At 38.5% G+C, this 20738-nt stretch overlaps 1 protein-coding gene across 15 annotated transcripts in view; it reads left to right on the top strand.

Moving 5' to 3' along the window:
* The window catches only part of PDE1A (phosphodiesterase 1A), a 478638-nt gene that overhangs the window by 363731 nt on the left and 94169 nt on the right, over positions 1 to 20738 (top strand). For 11 of the 15 annotated variants that reach the window (XM_054478972.1, XM_054478975.2, XM_054478968.2 and 8 more), the window contains one exon: positions 20368 to 20550. In XM_054478972.1, the coding sequence (XP_054334947.1) occupies positions 20368 to 20550 (183 nt within the window). Of the gene's footprint in view, positions 1 to 18594; positions 18857 to 20367; positions 20551 to 20738 lie in introns of those variants that run through there. The other 4 variants (XM_054478978.2, XM_054478974.2, XM_054478976.2 and 1 more) reach the window with 3 other exon arrangements.

Below are 20738 nucleotides of genomic sequence, written 5' to 3'. Positions count from 1 at the left end.
CCTAAAAAAATATGTTCGATTGTCCTTATTTGAATTGGGATATTGCCAAGCAAAGTAGCATCTTTGGCCTCATGAATAGCAGGGCAGGCAGCTGCCTGAGAGATATACTTTCAAGATGGGTATTGTGCTTACTAATACCTCCTAAAAACACAATTTATAACTTTCTTTGTTTAACATGCACCAGTCTGTCTCATAATTACGATGATTAGCGCTTAGACTCTGGATTCAGAAAGAGTAGGTTGTTCAAAGTCTGGATTCTCTACTTAATACTCTTTCTTTAAGGAAGTTACTTTACATCCCTGGCTTTATCGTCTACAAAATAAGAGTAAGGACAATGTTCATTTCGTAAAGTTGATATGAGAATTAAATGTATAACAATGCCTAAGAGTAAAATTTAAATAATAACAAGATATTTCTATTTTAAATAAAATTCTTATTTATTATGTATGGTAAAATGCAAATAACTCTGGGATACATAACACATGAAGGTATATGATTTACATATTCTAATGAAGGTATCAAATGCTTCCCTAAGAGCAGTTTTTAATCCTGAGAAAATGAAAACAGGTGGGTGCTGGTCACCAAGGAATGAAAGCATAAAATTATGGAAAAGAGTGCCTTTCCCTTAATAGAGTCACATTATCTCTGTAAAAACATTAGTTGACTTTTGCATCTTGCTAAATCTAAGGATCCTTAATTTGGTGTTAGATGCTGCATTGATGTCAATCAGTACTTTGAGAAGTTAGTCTGGTAGAAAGAAATTGAGTGACATTTTAGGGTACATTAGAGGCTAAGATCATTGAAATCACTGAGTAGAGGGACTTTCCAAGGAATCTTCACTCATTTAACAAATACCTGTTGAGTACCTGACATGAATACTAGACACACTGGTAATCAGAATCAGGAGCAAAATTGTACAGGCAGTTGGTGGCTAGAAATGGGTCTAGAATTGTGAAGACAAACCTAGGCACAAGAACAAATGCTCAAACAAGAAACAGAGAGATTTAGAGAGAGACCCAAGCAACAGTGACAGATTACAATGAGGAAACACCAAGTATCAACAGTAACTGATAACCAGAGGGAGTAACATGGGGTAAGAATTGGGTAAGAATTTATACAGAGTCAGACTTCCAAACCAGATATGTCTAGACTTCTAGACTCGCAGGCATTTTTGAGTATTAATGAGTTTGTTCTCTGGCAAAGCTCTCCCTGCCTATTCTTAAAGACATGGCTTCTAACAAGAGGACTAAAGGTAAAATATGTCTGGAATATGCTAGATATATGTGCATGGAAGCTCAGAAATATAGTGCCAATTAGAGATGTGAATTATAACTCGAGGGTCTCAGAATTTTTAAATACCTTTACTTTGATGCTAACCTTTAATAGTTGGAGCTCCTTTACTATTTGAATATGTTCTCCATCCTAAAGTTCTTGAGAATGGCCAGTGAATGTTTACTTATTTCACCAGACTGTCCTGGCTGTCACTTTCCTTTGCAGCCAGCTCTCTGGCTTCAGACTGATAAATTGTTCCTTTGCGTTTTTTTCTTCTTACCTATTTTTTTCCTCAAGTCCAGCTATCTATAGCCAGGATCCCAAGCATGAGCTCAATCCCTTCCTCCTGTTCTCCAAACTGAAGCTAAAATCAGCTATAATTGCTATAAGACATTAGTGATAGATGCTTTCTTTTTGTTTGTTTGTTTTTTGTTTTTTGTTTTTTTTTGAGACAGAGTCTCACTCTGTCGCCCAGGCTGGAGTGCAGTGGCGCAATCTTGGCTCACTGTAATCTCCGCTTCCCAGGTTCACGCCATTCTCCTGCCTTGGCCTCTCGAGTAGCTGGGACTACAGGTGCCCGCCACCATGCCCGGCTAATTTTTTGTATTTTTAGTAGAGACGGGGTTTCACAGTGTTAGCCAGGATGGTCTCGATCTCCTGACCTCGTGATCCGCCCACCTCGGCCCCCGAAAGTGCTGGGATTACAGGCGTCAGCCACCGTGCCCGGCCAATAGATGCTTTCAAAATCTACAACTTAAGCCTTTTCATAGAGGTCCCTTATCAAGCATCTTGCTGCAACCTCTAATGCCTGATGCCCATGTCACAGAGACCTTCCACTACAGAAGTCCTTTTGACATGTCTTGCTGTCCTGAGTTCAGGACCTCAAGTTCTGTGACCAAAATAAAGATAGAGGGCAATCAAAATTAATGTCATTCATCTCTAAGGATCAACCCCTATATTAAAAGACTGTGCAGTCTAAATTCACATTTAGAAAAACATGACAGTTTTCTAAAGGACACAGAACCTGAGAGTGATGCAGCTGTGCTCACGGTGAAGACAAGCTTGAGCATTACTTTCTGGAGATGTTTAGCCTCTTGGAATCCCATTGTCTCAGTCTTCTAAATGCCAGAGGAGAGCCCTTACTTTTTTTAGTGTAACTAAAAGACCTATTCAAAATATTTTTTATAAAACAAAAGTTAGTCTGCACTGAAGGTAAAATAAAGCCTGTCTATGTAGACTAAACCAATTTTTTGACTTTTCAAATGTCAAAGTTTTTTCACTTTCAACTATTAAGGTTTAAAAAACTCTTGGAATTCCATATCAAAACAGGCTACCATGTTATCCTAGTAATTTAAATCAAGGGAGGGGATAAAATTGGAGGTGTGGAACAGGAGGGTAGTTAAGGACAGGCAGGTAGTTAAGGAAAACATGAGTATTTAAGGCAAGGCATGGAGCTACCAAAGAGGAGACTAGAAAGAATAGACACCAAAGCAACAGGCATATATGACAAATATGAATTGCCAAATTAGCAGAAAGCAGGGTTACTGAAAAGGGTAAATCAAATGCCACAGGGTAAACCACTGGATGAGTTGGGAGATTCCTAATGCCCTGAAGTAGAGTTTCAGCAAAGAGAAAAAGCTACCAGCCAGAAGATGATACTATGAGGAATTAATGTGGAATGCCTTCGTGAAGAAATTAGTATAGACTATTTTTCCAGAATTTGCTAGAGTACAAAAAACAGAGATAGACCAATCTACTGATTTGGACATATACGTGAGGAATCCTTTTTGTATGTTTTTGTTCACATTGTTTTTAGGATGAAAGGCTGATATCTGTAGCCCAGAAACGAAAAGTTTAAAAGACATATTTAGCAGGACAAGAAAAAAAAATGCTTCCTAGAATGATTAGGTCAAGAAGTTATCCTTGGGAAGTTATCTAGGAAGAGAGAAATAGCCAAACATTGGTTGAAAATGTTGATGTGGCCAGGTGTGGTGGCTCACGCATGTAATCCCAGCACTTTGGGAGGCCGAGGTGGGTGGATGATGAGGTCAGCGGCTCACAAGGTCAGGAGTTCAAGATCAGCCTGGCCAATATGGTGAAACTCCCTCTCTACTAAAAATACAAAAATTAGCCAGGTGTGCTGGTACACACCTGTAGTCCCAGCTACTTGGGAGGCTGAGGCAGGAGAATCGCTTGAACTCAGGAGGCAGGGGTTGCAGTGAGCTGAGACCATGCCACTGCACTCCAGTCTGGGTGACAGAGCAAGACTGTCTCAAAAGAAAAAAAAAAAAAAAAAAAAAGGAAAGAAAAGAAAAAAAGAAAGTGTAGATGAACTTGGAGCTAACTAGTGCACAGCCAAGGGTCTTCAAGTAAGCAAAACATGAGTAGCATTGTAAAATCAGAAAGATTCACTGGTATTTCATTTTAAACTCAGCTACTTAGCATGGGTAAATGCGCTGCAATAGTTATGGCTAAGGTATGAATAATGAGCTGCTAAACTTGGGGAATGATGTGGAGAGCAAACTTTTTATGTTTAATCACTACAACCTGCACATCATGATGGCACTCACTCATGTGTGCTCCTTTGGCATTTAGAGTCAGAATAAGAGAGGAAAAAGAGAAATAGATTGGGTTAATGAACGGCTCTTAGTAATATTTCAATTGTAAGTCATAGGAAACCCAACCAAGCCCGTTTAAACAAATGATTAACTTACTGGCTTTCATGGCCAAAATATTGACGGCTAGTGGTGACTATAAACATAGGTTGATCTAGGGCACAAATGATGTCAGCAGGTCCACCTCTGTTTTGCTTACTCTGGAATGGCTCTTTTGATATTTTATCTGGTAGCAAGATGGTGACAGTATTTCCAAGCTTCACTTCCTCACACCATCAAATCCAACAGGAATGAGGAAAGTTTTCTTTCACAGAGGATCCGATAAGCATATCCTTATGTTTCGTTGGCTCTAGTTAGGTAACATATTTATCCCTCAACCAGTCATCTTGTCCAGGGGAGTTGAATATACAAGGTCAGTGGTCAAGCATCCCATGAGAAAGATATGTGGTCAACTCTATTTAAGTCATACGCTTAAGAACTGAGAATGCAGGAGAGTGCTTTCTCAAATCACAACTGTGTTCTCTCTGCAGTGAAAACTAAAATGTTTCTGTTAGTGTGACAAGCAGGGGACCTGGATCGGGGTTTGTGTGGGATGTGGTGGAAAGACCTTGATTGCAGTTCAGCAACTCCTTTCTTGGCTTTGCTCCTACTAATGATTAGTCTCTAATCATTGTTTTTTTCACGTGGAAGATAAAGTCTCCAGTCCCTTTTTGTTCTGGAATTGTGTGATTTTATCCATGGTTCCAAAGTCCCCCTGTAAAGACCTGCTCATGACTCAATTACCCTGACTACCAGGAGGGTGACAGGAGGAAACTGCTTATCATTTGCTTAGCATTTATAAATATGGGCTCTTGTATTCTTCAAATTATTTCCATTTGGAAAAGTCCCTGAGGAAATCAGTTTGAGGAAAATGTGCTAAGACGTTGCTGGAGCCCAGTGAATCATTCAAAATCGAGTAATGATTTTTCTGAATTCCATTTTTATGGTGTGAGTTGTGGGGAGGGGTGGCTGTTTGGAGTGTTGTGTTTGTAGGCTGTTCTCACCCTGTAGGTGGAGTGTGAAAATCACTTAGAAAAAGTTGCAATACTTTTTGGTTGGTTTTCCTATTTTCTGTCCATCTGTGGTGTGTTACTTTCTACAAACTTTCAAAAACAGCCTCACTCCTGAAAAGGGGGAAAAAAACCTGACCAGATCTTTTGAGAAATGCCTAACAAAAAAGCTCTATGTGTTGAGTAAGATCTGACTATTAGTAATGTTTTGATTCAATGTAATATAAATGAATATTTCCTGCATTTTAAAAAGATGTTTTAAATATTATTCTTTTCTAATAATGATAATAATAATAATGAAAATCGTTTGACAGTTACATCCAAGGCAACATATTATTCAATTTGTATATATGATTCCATATAATTCTCAAAAATGCCTATAAATTAGTTACTTGTATTCTTTCTACTATAAAGTTAAAAAATTTAAGGCATAAAGAAAGTAATTGACTTGCTTAGGATTATATAATTATTAAGCATCAGAGACAAGTTCAAACTTAAATGGAAAATATCAAACATCTATTTTTCTCTTTTTTCCTAGCCAACAGAGCCCATTTTTTTTCCTAATTATTTACTCCCTTTTTTAAGGCCAAGTGATTCAGGGGACACCAACATCAGCCCCAGGCTCAGGATGGATGACTCCTAATTGATATTAACCAGTTATTATTCTCCAGTTCACTAATCAGTGAGTTTAGGCTTGGACATATGATATGATTCTGGCCAATAAGAATTGCATAAATGGCAGAATGAAGGGGGTGTTGGCAAAAGGTTTCCTCTTCATAGGAAGGGTGTCTTATGCTTCTGGGCGGTGTATCTACATCTGATACTTACGATGAATACAGCCGTCTTGCTTCAAGCAGAAAGCTAAACCTAATACTAAAGTTCATGTAGAAAGACGAAGGAAACCTTAGTCCTTGGTGATATCGACTTCCTGATTTTAAAAAATCCCTTTCTGGAGTCAACTTACTTTTAACTGTTTTTTAAGGAAATCAATCAATTTCTATATTATTTGAGCCACTTTCATTTAGGTTTGATGTCACTTGTCATTGACAGCATTCTTACAGCCAGGTAGGTTGGACTTGCTCCAAATTCATGTTCTTCATCTCTAATCCTTCCCAGGAGTCACTTTACCCTAACAATAAATCCTAATGCAAATGTTTGATTTCTAAGTTAGCCATTAATAATTCATAATCTATTTTCCCATGAAACGAGGTAATAGGTTAAGTTTCCAGGGTAACCCTCAAAACATTGATCCCATCATAGAGTGGAACAACATAGGTGTTTCTTAAGCAAGTATCATAGGTGTTTCTTGAGCAAGTATCAAGTACTAGAAATAAGGGACTTACATTTTTCTACGTACAAAGATGTTTGTATATTCTTTACTATATTTATATAGCCTACTTCCCAATATATTTTTCTTCTGTCTACTCTCCATCTCTTTTATCTCATTTCCATCCCCATCAGTCTAGCTAGAGTCACCATTATCTGTGAGGCTGTCTCAGGCCTATCTTTCTAGACACACATTAGTCAGTTCCACACAGGGACCTTGCCATTCTGCAGGCTCCACCCAGGAGTAGGGGCTGGGGATAGGGTGGGGCATTCAGCTGGCTTCTGCTGCAGAATCCTGGAAACTTTTCTGGGGCATGCTCCCACCCTCCTCACAGTTTGTCTTGGATTAGAGGTCACGCAGGATCCAGTGTTCCTTCTCAGGATCTCTCCTGCCTTCCTTTCTGACTACTCTTCGTTAATCTGGGGTATCTTTGGATAATCACAGGAATGGAAACTTTACTCTGACTCATCACATATTCTTCTGTTATCTTTTCCTGAGTCCCTCTTCCTTCCATGGGACGTGGATTTTTCCCTCCTTCAGGTTATTATTGTGTGTCATTTACAACTTGAGTCAGTGAGCGAATTCATGGCTGACCGTATATACAAAGAGTTACAGGATCACAGAAAATACTTTTTAAATTGTTTTTTTAAACATTTTTACACATGAAAAATATCTTTTTCTACATTAAACAGGACGTGACTAAAAACATTGACATATACAACATATGCATCAAAATAAGCAAATAAAAATGACTTTATTCTTCATCTGGGCTAATACCTAACTAGTGCAAATACCTGAATATTTTAAAAATCCCTAAAACCAGAGACCCTATGCCTATGTTTTTTATACTTTTATTCATTTATTCAACAAGTATTTATGAAGGACACACTATATACACTGATACTTATTTCGCTGTTTTGTTTGGCTACCGTTACCTCCCAGTTGTCATCATCCCTACTATTTTGGCCTCATGGGTTTAGAAAGAAATATATTCCTTATCTCCTCTTACACTCTTGTCTTCCAAATATACCCCTGCTCTACTAAGGACACATTCTCCACCCATGGTCTGTTGAAAATTGACTTTTTTAGTTCGCAATCAAGTAACATACAGATAATTCCCATTTGTAACATCATTATAAAAGATTCATTAATTAAAATACTTTCATGGGGACTCTTCTGACTGTTCCTCCCAATATAATTCACCAACATGCCTCATCACTGATGATGAAATTATGTGCATGAGGAAATAAGCAGTGCCATTCAGTACACATCATAGAAAAGAAGTAAATTGTATTTTCTTGGTGTAGAGCTTCCATTAATTGGGAAGCTGTGAATGAAGGAGAACAGTGTTCTCAAACCTTAGTAGTCATCGAAATCACCTGAAGGGCTTGTTAAACTAGGGTGCTGGGCCTCACTCCCAGACTTTCTGATTCAATAGGTCTTAGAGCATGGGAAGTTTCATTTCTAACAAGTTCCCAGGTCATGCTAATTCTTCTGGTCTAGTGACCACAATTTGAAACTACTCTACCAGATGATATCACAGTGAGACCACACACACACAAAGAAACAGAGGGAACATTCGAAATTTGATGGTTAGAAATTTAAGGTCTTATCAAGACTATGTCCCAAGTGGCATTCCAAGTTGTAAATGAGATAACTTTGTGCTAATATGCCCCCCACTCCAACCTCCAGGAAATTTCATCAGGAAATAGGGGTAATAAGCAAGAGGTGCTGAATTGGAGATTAGCAGTGCCTCACGGCAACAAGTCTTGGGTTCCTTGGAGTCCAGGTCTGTCATTTGGTCCGTGGTTTGGTCACCTCTCCCAGGTCTGGGAAACCATAGGCCCTTAGGCTTCATCTAGGAGCTGCAGCCCCACCCTTTTTCTTCAGGCTGTCCCTCTTAGTAATCCTTGGAAGGACACAGATGGAGCATGGAATGCCCTTCTCCTATGTCTCATTTCCCTAGTTAGAAGAGGCAGCCTATCTATTCTCTGGAAAGTGGAGCAGGAAGAAGATCAATACGAGGAAAATATTGTTTTATTGTGAAAATATATACATAACATAAAATTTACCATTTTAACTATTTTTCAGTGTAAAATTCAGTGGAATTAAGTACATTTACAATGTTATGCAACCACCATCATCATCTGTCTCCAGAAGTTCTTTATCATCCAAAACAGAAACTCTGTATCCCTTGAACAATAACTCTCCATTTCCCACTCCCCTCAGACCCGGGTAACCGCCATTCTGCTTTATGCCTCTATGAATTTGCCTACTTCACTAGGGAACATCCTCAAGTAGGTAAAAATTAATTTTGGAGATTTCTCCCATTGCCTCTTCACAACCCGTAGAATCCTTACTTTACTCCTTGACTCCCCAAAGTCCACTTTGAACAACTTCTTCCCACAATGTCTCCAACACTTCCATTCCCATGAGGCCCTCCTTGTTCTATGTGTTAGAAAAAGGAAATCTGCTTAGACTAATTCATGCAGATGTGTAGGTAGTGGGAAGTTACCAAGGGCTTGCTTTGTAACAGATGAGCAGATGCTGTTCTAAGGGCTTTCTCTGCATTTATCAGTTTCATCCTCACAACGTCACCACTAGGCATACTATTAGTATCAGATGATACTAATAGTAGTATCATAAGTAAATCGTATTTTCTTGGTATAGAGCTTCCATTAATTGGCAAGCTGTGAATGAAGGAGAACAGTGTTCGCAAACCTTAGTAGTCATTGAAATCACCTGAAGGGCTTGTTAAACTAGGGTGCTGGGCCTCACTCCCAGACTTTGTGATTCAATAGGTCTTAGAGCATAGGAAGTTTCATTTCTAACAAGTTCCCAGGTGATGCTAATTCTTCTGGTCTAGTGACAACAATTTGAAAGTACTCTTCTAGATGATGTCACAATGAGACCACACACACACACACACACACACACACACACACACACACAAAAGAGAAACAGAGAGACCATTAGAAATTTGATGGTTAGAAATTTAAGGTCTTATCAAGACTATGCCCCAAGTGTTGTTCCAAGTTGTAAATGAGATAACTTTGTGCTAAAATGCCCCCAACTCCAGCCTTTTTTTGTATTGATAAAAGAACTAAGTCTCACGCAGATGAAATATTTTTTCCAAAACTACACAGCCAATAGGTGATGAAGCCAGGAGTTTGACTCCAGAGGCAGTCTTTCTAACTACAGAGGATGCTTATTAATCAAAATTTGTTAATCAGTGGAGCATTAGGCTCTGTGCCTAATGGAATATTTTCAAAAATGTTTTTGAGCCAAGAGGATTTCCTGGTGGGAAGCCAAGAGTCATCAGCAAGGCTATGGGCAGTTTTCTGCCTCACCCATTATCCCCAATTCCATCTCCAAATGACTCCAAAAATACAATCTTGATCCCAGCTCTCCAAGCAATTTGACTCTTTCTCAGGCCCTTCCCTTCAACATTTTTTGGGTCCTTTCTGCCTCTCCTGGGGGACAGGACCTCCACTGCCTCCACCTTTGCTTCCTAGATTGGGTACGGAGAAGGCACCAAGCACTCCGTAGGTCTTACCTTGGAGAAAGCCACATCTAACTTCAACATTATCCTTACTTGACCTCATTTACGCCAAGATTTGCCTTTTGGGAATTGAGCTAAGGTCGGCATAACTGACTTCTCCACCCAAAAGTTCAGTCTTCATAGTCACTCATATACAATGGTCATCTTCTCACAGTTAAAAAAAAGAAAGTTGGGTCAGGGAGAGGCTAACAATACCAGAGGAACATTGAGCAAATCTATTAGGAAACTGTTTTTTTTTAAAAAAAGCTACTGAGATAAATTTGTAAGCTTGCCATTTTAAATCCTTTTTGGAACAAAACAGGGAATAAATAAACATGCTTCAGTGGTGGCCTGAAAGAAATAATTCAAATGTATTTAGCACTTAGTAAGTAGGTTACTGACAAGTAGATATGGCATTTCAAATGTACTACTTACTTCCATCCTGACATTTAATTTATTGTACTTCAAAGTGTCCTGAAATTTTGTCATCCAGATATATTTCTCTATGAGAAAACAATTCAACATACTAGCATTGGAAATTAAATTCAAGATTCCTCCAACTAAAGATTTCCTGATAGATCAAACTCTTTTAAGACTTTTTAAGATCAATTATTTTTAATCCTAAGTTTCAAGGCAGAGAGGAGATAGAGAAAATGATTACTGGCATTAGCATTGACTGAATGTGAAGGCAGTCTGGGTACTCAGTAAGAAAAAAATGCATTTAAAGTGGAGGATAACTTATCAATCAGTAACTCAGACCCTGAAACCAGACATACATGACCAAAAAATGTGATGTGGACACTCCTGGTCGAATGACTTTGCACAAATCATTCAAGACATCTGTACCTCAGTCTATTTATCAGTAAACTAGAAGTAGCAATAATAATTAGATCTTCCTTGTAGTGGTATTATGAGGATTAAATAAGCTAAAGCTTGGTTTCTTGCCTGGTTCTTAGTAAGAAAGCAATAAAGCAGCTGACATTATCATCCATATCGATCTTCAAACAGTTCTGAAGCCTGAGTGAAGGATTGGTGTTACCTTTAGAGTTATGGTTTGTTTTCTGTTTTTTGGGGGGTTAGGGGGTAAGGGTGAAGAAGGGTACAAGCAGCTCAGAACACAGACATAGGTTAATCAAAGAAATAATACTAATGGATTCTCCTAGGAGGAAACCACTTACTCCAACAAGAGTATTCCTACTATGGAAAGATGAACCACCCTTAATTCCTCCAGCTGTCCTGGAAGATATTTGCAACGTTCAGTACCACCTTTAGCCCCAGGCCAGTGAAGCTGCTTCCCTGAGCACCATTCCCCACTTCAGGGGGCCTGACAAGGGCTCTCTTTGGTGTTCCTCTCCCCATGGTGTGCCCTGCAAGACCAAGAAGAACCTGAAGCCCATGGCCCTCTTCCCCCTCTAGATACTATAGGACCCTGGAATTCCCTGCTCTTCCCAGTATGTTCCTTTACCTTATTTTGGGCAGAAGACCCCAGCATTCTGTACCCAAAGGTCCCCAAGCCTGTCTCCCACATCTTACTGGGCTTTCTTGTTAGGTCTTTCCTCTCAAGGGACCCAGGATGTTATTGGTGTTTGTACCCTTTCAAACCAAGGAGTGGCCAAGAAGCAGCTCCTTTCAAAGCGAGGTAGGTTGATGGAGACTGTACTTGGGGGCTGAGGTTTCCACCTGTGGTGCAGAGTGGAGCTGCAGGTTGCTGGCCCAGCGCTGTCACACAGGAGCTGAGAACTTTCAGTTCACCCAACTTGTCTGTCTTTTATGAAACTTATTAAAAGGTAGAAGGATAGAACATATAGCAGTTTAGTCACCTGATATATAACTTTAAAATACTTAGTTAAATGGTATTTGGATGAAATATGCTCCTACCCTGGGCCCACCAAATGTTAGGGGAAAGAACTGAATGAGTACGTTGCTGCGTGAAACATGTCCTTTATAAGAATAGTAAAGCAGGAAAGGAACATTTCAAACTTGAGAAACCAGTATCTCCTAACCGCACCTAGCACTTGAATTTTAGCACTTAGAAGGTGTAATTGCGGGTACCAATTGCCCAGAAATAACCACATCAGTACACGAATGTAATCATTTTCCAAGAGTCCACTGTGGACAGAAATATTTTCACTGACATATAATTGTAAGAGTCAAAATCCCATGACCTCTCCTTCCGTGGCTGCCTCCTTCTTTACTTCCCTTCCCTGCAAACTTTTTAGTTCAAAATATAAGCCCTTTGGGAGTTATGTCATCTGATTTCAAGAGAAAATTATGATTATAAATAGCTCCGAAGGATTAGTTGAGTCACAGATTGGATGCAGGGTCAGTTTTCACAGTTCACCGGCTGCCATCTGCACCCAGGTCGTGTTTAGAAACCCTTGACTTTATGCTTTATTGACTCCACGGGGACTAAAACTAAAGTTATATCAAACACCAGTGGGAGCATTTTTCAGAGGTAAACAGTGGTAACATTTTACACATATATTCCTTATCGTTTCTTTTTCTGTATGGCACATTTTAAGAATTGCTTTTTTCTTTTCTTTTTCTTTTTTTCTTTTTTTTTTTTTTTTTTGACAGTCTTGCTCTTGTGGCCCAGGCTGGAGTGCAGTGGTGTGATCTTGGCTCACTGTAACCTCTGGTTCTGGGTTCAAGTGATTCTCCTGTCTCAGCCTCCCCAGTAGCTGAGATTGCAAGCGTGCACCACCACGCCCAGCTACATTTTTGTATTTGTAGTAGAAAAAAGGTTTCACCATGTTGGCCAGGCTGGTCTTGACACATTTTAAGAATTCCTAAGGAAAATGTACCAGTCATCATTTTTTCATGTTGTATGTTTCTTAAAAACAAAGTCTTCATTTTTAAAAAGCATTTACAATGTAAATGATTATGTACACTCTGCCCTTTAACATTAGAATAAAGAGCAATGAAGCTATTAGATGTTTGTAAAACAAAATTAACTATGATAGTTGAGATCCTATTTTATCATCCTCCTTGCACAAATTTCTTTCAAAAATGAAATGAGGACAAAATGTAGTCATATGTTTTACATGTGGCATAATCTTATACAAGTATTCAGATATTTTCATGTCTTAGATAAATGTATAGGAAAATTCCTTATAATAATTCTCTGTCCATGAAAAGTGCAGGATGACAATGACTAGTCCATATTACATTATAGTTTTTGTTCCTGCACTGTCTAGCGTAGTCAGATGAAACTTGAGGAGCTGCTCATGTTGCTCAGACAGAAGAAGACACAAAGTACAAGGCGGGTACGAGGGAAAGGGAAAATGAATAAGTAAGAAGAGGTAAATGGAGGGGAGTAGGGAGAAATATGTCTTTAGGTTTATTAGTTTATTTTCAAAATTTATTCAAATTTAGGTTTGATCTACCTGTTTTTCAACTTTCTTCTCTCCAAACTGGAATAACTATCTTAATGAACCTGTGTAAACTTACTTATGTCTTCATTAGAAGTTTCTTCTCTACATGATAAATGAGCATAAAAGAGCTAATATTTGACAGAAATACTGAGTTTCTTGGCTAAAGGCATATAAACAATGCATACTTTTTTTAAGTTTTCTTTCCTGTGACTTTAAAATGCTATCAGAAATGTTTAGTTTTTTTTTCTACACCAAATATATATGTTTCCCCACAATTTGTTTCAATAATATGCAACATGATTATTCAGGAACAACTTAATCTAAAGGCAATGAAGGAGATGATTGGCAGCAGTGAATTTGCTCCCAAGATGTTGTTCCTGCATAAGCAGCAATAAATTTGATTATATCAATCAAATAGCACAGGATTATACATTAAAACTTCTACCATTTCCATCCTTACTCCACTGGTGAAGGTAATCAGTTACAATTAGTCTAATGTAAACATTTCTAGACATTTTATAGCCATTCAGTGGATAGATATTGACCCCCTGCTCTGTGTCACACATGATTTTAGAAGCTGATGATACAGCAGTGTACAACAGAAGGCCAACTCTCTGCTCTCTAGGTCTTTGCAGCCCAGGCTGCTAGACTGTAAGCGTAATGAACAAACCAACCAGTGGACATATGGTATGGCATCTAGTAGTGGTCAGTGCTAAGAAGACTATAACAGGGTAAGGCTGGGCATGGTGGCTCACACCTGTATACAATCCCAGCACTTTGGGAGGCTGAGGTGGGCAGATCACTTGAGGTCAAGAGTTTGAGACCAGCCTGGCCAACATGGCGAACCCCAACCCTGTCTCTACTAAAAATACAAAAAATTAGCTGGGCGTGGTGGCACGCCTGTAATCCCAGCAACTTGGGAAGCTGAGGCAGGAGAATCACTTGAACATGGGAGGCAGAGGCTGCAGTGAGCCGAGATCATGCCACTGCACTACAGCCTGAGTGACGTAGCGAGACTCTGCCAAAAAAAAAAAAAAAAGAAAAGAAAAAAGAAAAAAGACTATAGCAGAATAAAAAGACAAAATAAAAATGAAAAATGCTTACTATTGGGGGCAGGCACAGGGATGCCCTCTCTACCTAAATGCAGTAAGGAAATGATTCACACAAATATCTGAGTACAAGATTCTAAGTAGAGTGAATAGCAAGTACACAGGCCCTGAAGCAAAAGCAAGCTTGGCAGCTTTGTATCCAGCAAGGCTAGTGTCACTGGAGCAAAATGAATAAAGGGGAACTGGTTAAAAGGTGAGGTTGGAGACTTAGCTTGAGATGACTTATGTGGAGCTTTATGAATAAGGCATTGTGGTCTGACTTAAACTTTAAAAGAGGCATTCTGGCTGTAGAGGGAAGAAGAGACTGACAGGGGCCAGGAGCAAGAGGGGGAGGCCAGTTAGCAGGCCGCACAGGAGGCCAGGCAAGAGATGATGGCAGCTTGGCCTCTGGCTCATTCATTACAGGTGGGAATACAAAATGGTATAGCAAGACAGTTTGGCAGTTTTTGCAAAACTCAACACTTATGACACCATCCAGCCATTGTGTTCCTTGGCATTTACTCAAATGAGTTGAAAAAAGCTGCACCTGTTTATAGGAGCTTTATTCATAATTGCCAAACCTTGGAGTGGTCAAGATGTCCTTCAATAGTAGAATGCATAGACAAACTATCTATGCATACAATAGAATATTATTTAGCAATATAAAGAAATTAGCTATCAAGCCATGAAAAGACATGGAGAAAAATGCATATTACTAAGTGGAATAAGCCAATATTAAAAAGTCTAGCCTTTTACTAAATGATACTAAGTATCTGATGGTCTAGAAAAGGCCAAACTAAGGAGACAGCAAAAAGATAGTGGTTGCCAGGGACCAGAGGTGAGGGAAGGAAGGAAGGTTGAATAGATGAAGTATAGGGATTTTTTTTAGGGTAGTGGAACTTCCCTGTATGATACCATAATGGTAGACATATGTCATTATACATTTATCAAAACCCATAGAATGTACAACAGAAAGTGTGAGTCCTCATGTAAACTATGGATGTTAATTAATAATTATGTATTAACATTGGCTCATCAACTGAAATAACTGTACCACAATAATACCAGATGTCAATAATATGGGAACTGTGAAGGTGGGGGTGGAGATGAGATGAACGGGAGTTCTCTGTACTATACACTCGATTTTTCTGTAAGCCTAAAAAATAAAGTCTAAATGAAGAAGGAACTTGAGATTGTGCCTCTCAGGCAGGGATAGCATAGTATAGAGTTCTCTAGGTAATCATGCTCATTCAAAAAGGAAAAACTAGAAACTTCTTGAGTAGAATAAAAAGGTCAAGGTATGCTGGCTGGCTATGGAGGCTTCCCTCATTTCACACACTGGAGTAGCAGAGATGCATGCACAGGCAGATGAAGATCTCAAAGGCCATTGTTGTAACTGGGCTGTAGAGCAGAGAAAAATCTTTGAGAAACAGACCTGCAGCTACTATTTCTGTCAGCTGAAGAGAAGGTTAAGTCAGTTCTTACACACAGGGACACACAACTGAACTCATACCCAGATTCACTTCTTTTCTGCTGTAAACATTCTCCTGGTCCTTCTCTTCAACCTTCTGATTTAGAAAGTTCTCTCATACAAGAATGAACAATTTTCAAAAAGAAACCAACATGGAATCCATACAAAAAAATACCACAAGAACAAAGGTGGAAAAGATAGGGAAAAACACATGACAAAGAACCCATGCCAGAGGAATGTACAAAACTGTGAGCTCATCCTATGAACTCAAGAACTTCATGAAATCATCAATTCTGTAGAAAAAATAATACAATTAAAACAAAGAAAAAGGTTTCAAGAGGTAAATAATATGATAATACAAGGAGGTGAAACATGGGTACACATAACTCAGTCAGCAAATGAAGGAGGAAAATGAGGCTACCCTGTAGAGACAGCCAAGCCATAAGCCACAAAACTTAAAAGAGACATTACGGAAAACACAGTAGAGTGTTTGACAAATAAAATACTTTAAAGGTTAAAAAAAAAAAAAGAAAAAGGTAAACAAAACAGGATAAGATCAAGACATTAATTTTTCAAAAAAAGTTTAGTGGAAAAATGATAGATATGGAAACTAGATAAAAGAGATCTCTGATAGGCATAATCCATTTCCCTGAAGAAGAGAACCAAACAAATGGAACAGAAAAAAATGTATAGTCTGAGAAAACATTAATAATATACCATTAAGGCTGGGCATGGTGGCTCACACCTGTAATCCCAGCACTTTGGGAGGCCAAGGCGGGCGGATCACCTGAGGTCGGGAGTTTGAGACCAGCCTGACCAACATGGAGAAACCCCGTGTCTACTAAAAATACAAAATTAGCCAGGCGTGGTGGCATGTGCCTGTAATCCCAGCTACTCAGGAGGCTGAGGCAGGAGAATCACTTGAACCCGGGAGGCAGAAGTTGTGGTGAGCCGAGATCACGCCATTGCACTCCAGCCTGGGCAACAAGAGCGAAACTCCATCTCAAAAATAATAATAATAATAATAATAATAATAAGTAAATAAAATAATATACCATTAAGACTTTGAGCCATATGTTTACAGGACAAAATGATGCCCAACTCAATACCAATTACGGTCTTTGAAAAGTAGTGAACTTCCAAAATAAAAGACCATTTTTGCAATTGTGCTCAGTTAACTAAACTAACTAAACTCAAAACACCATTCTTGCAACTTTTTCTATTCCTCCCACAGCATGCACATTGGTCTTTTAGATACAGAAATCATATCACATCCTGCTTAAAATAATTCAATGACCTGCCATTGCAAATATGAGAGAATCCTTCCAAGGCCTGATATTAGCTTACTTATACCTATGTTTGCCTCCCAATTTGAGTCACTCTCTCTCTCACTCAGTATACTCCAGCCACATTTGGCCTCCTTCCTGTTCCTCAAACATGCCAATACTGATCATGCCTCGGGCCTTTGTACTTGCCCTTCTTTCTATCTGGAATAGATAGAACAGACTTCCCCCAGACTTTCCTATATCTAATACTTTCTCATTGTTTGGGTCTTAACTATCTGATCATCTTATCTAACATAGTGTTTCCTCTCATAATTAACCTTATATCACAATTCTTATTTTATTTTTAGTCTTTCTTTTAAAATGTAAGTTCTACCTGATAAGGGATCATTCTCATTTTTTCAATTTTTAATCACTTCATTTAGTTTGACAATAATTCTGTAATGTTTAAACAGTGTGGTGTTTAGATTTATAATTGCTAAAAAGGCATTTTATTTCATTGCAAATAGGATTTTTACATGAGAAATAGGACTGGTATGTTCTATTAAATGAATATTAATAGAGAACTGAATATTTATATTCTATTTTATTTATAACCTACACTGGTAGTTATCACACAGCATTCATAAATGATGGAAAGATGATTTCTTATCCAAACCAACAGGTACACAACACACACGCACGCACACACACACACACACACACACACACACGAGAGAGAGAGAGAGAGGGAGAGAGAGAGAGGGAGAGAGAGGGAGGAGACGAGAGAGGAGAGAGAGAGCGAGATATGTATTTTAAGGAATGGGCTCATGTGATTATTGGTGCTGGCAAGTCTGAAATTTGCAAAGCAAACTGGCAGGCTGGAAACCCTGGCAGGAGTCATTGTTGCAGTCTTGATTTCAAAGGCGTCCTGGAAGCTGAATTCCTTTCTCTTTGGGGGACCTTAATCTTTTTTCTTAAGGTTTTCAACTGATTAGATGAGGCTTGCCCATAATTTAGAGGGTAATTTGCTTTACTCAAAGTCTACTGATTTAAATGTTAATCACCTCTAAAAAATACTTTCACAGCAACATTTAAATTGGTGTTTGACCAAACAACTGGCCACCATAACCTACCTATGGTGACACATAAAATTAAACCTCACAGAGCTAGTTGTTGACTTTTCAAGATTCCCTTTTCAAGTTATACAATAGCATATTCCATGCTCTTCCCTTAACACACTGTCGTCCTTTATTTGTTTGTCCCTAATTAATCCGTATCATTATTTCTCCCTAAAATTATATGCACTTTCTTCTTAGTAGATGACCTCATGCATCACGACTAAGGATTTCCAGCCTCCCAAGTACCACTCTACTATGTGGACTATTACTTCCATATGCTGGTTTTGTCATGTTTGGTGAGCTCTCTTGGGTCATTTATGAGTATAGGACATATAGCCTTAAAGCCATCAACATGAAATTTACTCTGGAGGAATTGGCACCATCAGCTAGGTTTCTGTCATTCTAAGGAGATTAGCTGACAAAACTAGGCTGCAGTGGAATGCTTGGAGCATGGTGACATCACAAGATTACACCACAATGATTCCTATTCCACTTGTTCTACCTACCCTGTACTTGATCACTGCATAAGAGATAGTAGAAATGGCATTATCTTTAAAGCAGTGATATTTTCAAGCCATGTAGTTTAGTGACTTGCTGAAATGGGCTAGGGAATCTAATTTCAAATGGGCAAAAAGATAAACAAACTATTTTGCTTTAATTTTCTAGTTCAGTGTTTTAGGGGTAAATCAAAACTATGCAAATGTCAGATCAGAAAGAAAGTTAAAAATCATATAGAGTAAGTATTAATCAGTATTAACATTCAACTCTAAATATTTTTTATCGTTATATGTATATACGTATCTTTGTGACTCCAGAACTTATGTTTATTTTTTTATAAGGTATTTCATAAATACATTCATGCTTATTTAATACCATGGAAAAGAAATATTGGCAAATGACTTTTCTGCAGGTTTATAGGAAACAGCAGCATATATGAGAGGTCATTTAAAGGAACATGAAGAGTTCCTCTTCTGCATATTACCTTTTGAGCCTCTCTTTGGTCAGATTGAGTTCTTTGTGGAGACCTCCTGTTTTTTGTCCTTTGTTTTGTCCCTGATTTTTGAGATGGCCCGTGCCTTGTTTCTGAGGCATTAGCATGTACAAGCATCTCTGGCCACCTTCCAACATCAGCTCATAATCCTTAGGCCTAGGTCTGGGCAAAGAGATTTTCAAAAGCAGATGAAACCCAAAGGTTAAAGCTAACATGTGCCAGAGTTTTTAGATTGGTGCACAGATAAAGAAAGAACCCAGTCAAATGGCAGGCAGAGCTGGCCTGTGTTCTTCCTGGAGGCAAAACTCAACTGTTCTGTAAGCTGTTTCTGTATTTGGTGGGGAGCCTCTGGGATGTTGCCAGTTCAGACCTTTAGGAAGTTCTTGACTGCTGAAGCTGACTGGCCTTAAAATAACGATGTTTCCTTAGTTTCCTCTTTAATGGCAGCTGTTATTACTCAGCAGTCCAGTCAATTTTATCTACCTGGAGCTTATACAGAGCATAGTCATTGTTTCAGTTCCTGTTTACTACCTCACTCACTGGGTTGATTTCCTCAGCCAGCAGTTCTAAACCCATGAGATCTCCACCCCCTGGTCACCTGAAATGCGCTTTAAACATAATCTATTTAATATCATGTGTTTTCATTTTTTTTTTCACTTTTAAAATCTGTGACATTGATAGAATGGATATCGTTGGGAGCGCTTTAATTGGTTATTTTCCTAAAATTTAGAGGTACTTATCCAATGAAGCAGCATCTGTGAATGACTTTTATAAATTGCAAAGCCTTATTCAAATAGCATGTACTATACTTAAGATACACACAAGATTATTAAGTATATGACAACTATTATAGATTCAATCCCCCTTTTTTCTTCCCACTCCAGTTGCTTCCTTTAATAGCAGACATCTGTTTATGAATTCTCTTCCCTATCTTTCCTTAGTTTTATTCATTATTAGAATAGCACACTAAAGATATTAACAGTCGGTACCTCTAGACTGGTGTATCATTGTGCTGAAATGTTTGGGAAGCTGCAAATGCTCAAGTCTATTCGTTGTTGTCTTCATACGATCAATTTGAGAAATTAAGAGCTTTCCAAATGTTAATGATTTTTTTTTCTTTCTTTAGAGAGTACATATTAAGGAATAATCAGAGAGTGATTGGCTGTATTTTAAATCCCATTGCAATCCTTGTTTTTCTGTTATTAGTTTTTCTTCACTTTTTTATAAAAAAGTTTAATCTGTATAAATTTTTGTAGAAGACTTCTGGATACTGAAGATGAGCTCAGTGACATTCAGACTGACTCAGTCCCATCTGAAGTCCGGGACTGGTTGGCTTCTACCTTTACACGGAAAATGGGGATGACAAAAAAGAAACCTGAGGAAAAACCAAAATTTCGGAGCATTGTGCATGCTGTTCAAGCTGGAATTTTTGTGGAAAGGTAAGTGAAATTGTTGGTATCTCAAGACAATAACATTTGAAAGGCAGCAGATACGTTCATTTTATCAAGGGTATGAGCAGTCTATATTTCACTTATTGAGGAAAACTGTGATCATAATTATAACTAGAATGAACAAATTTGGGACTTTATGATGAACTTATCTATAAAAAAAACACCTGGTCCCGGAT

This window comes from Pongo pygmaeus, chromosome 11 (genome assembly GCF_028885625.2).
Source record: "Pongo pygmaeus isolate AG05252 chromosome 11, NHGRI_mPonPyg2-v2.0_pri, whole genome shotgun sequence".
Classification (NCBI taxonomy): domain Eukaryota; kingdom Metazoa; phylum Chordata; class Mammalia; order Primates; family Hominidae; genus Pongo; species Pongo pygmaeus.
This window is presented reverse-complemented; position numbering and strand designations above follow the sequence as displayed.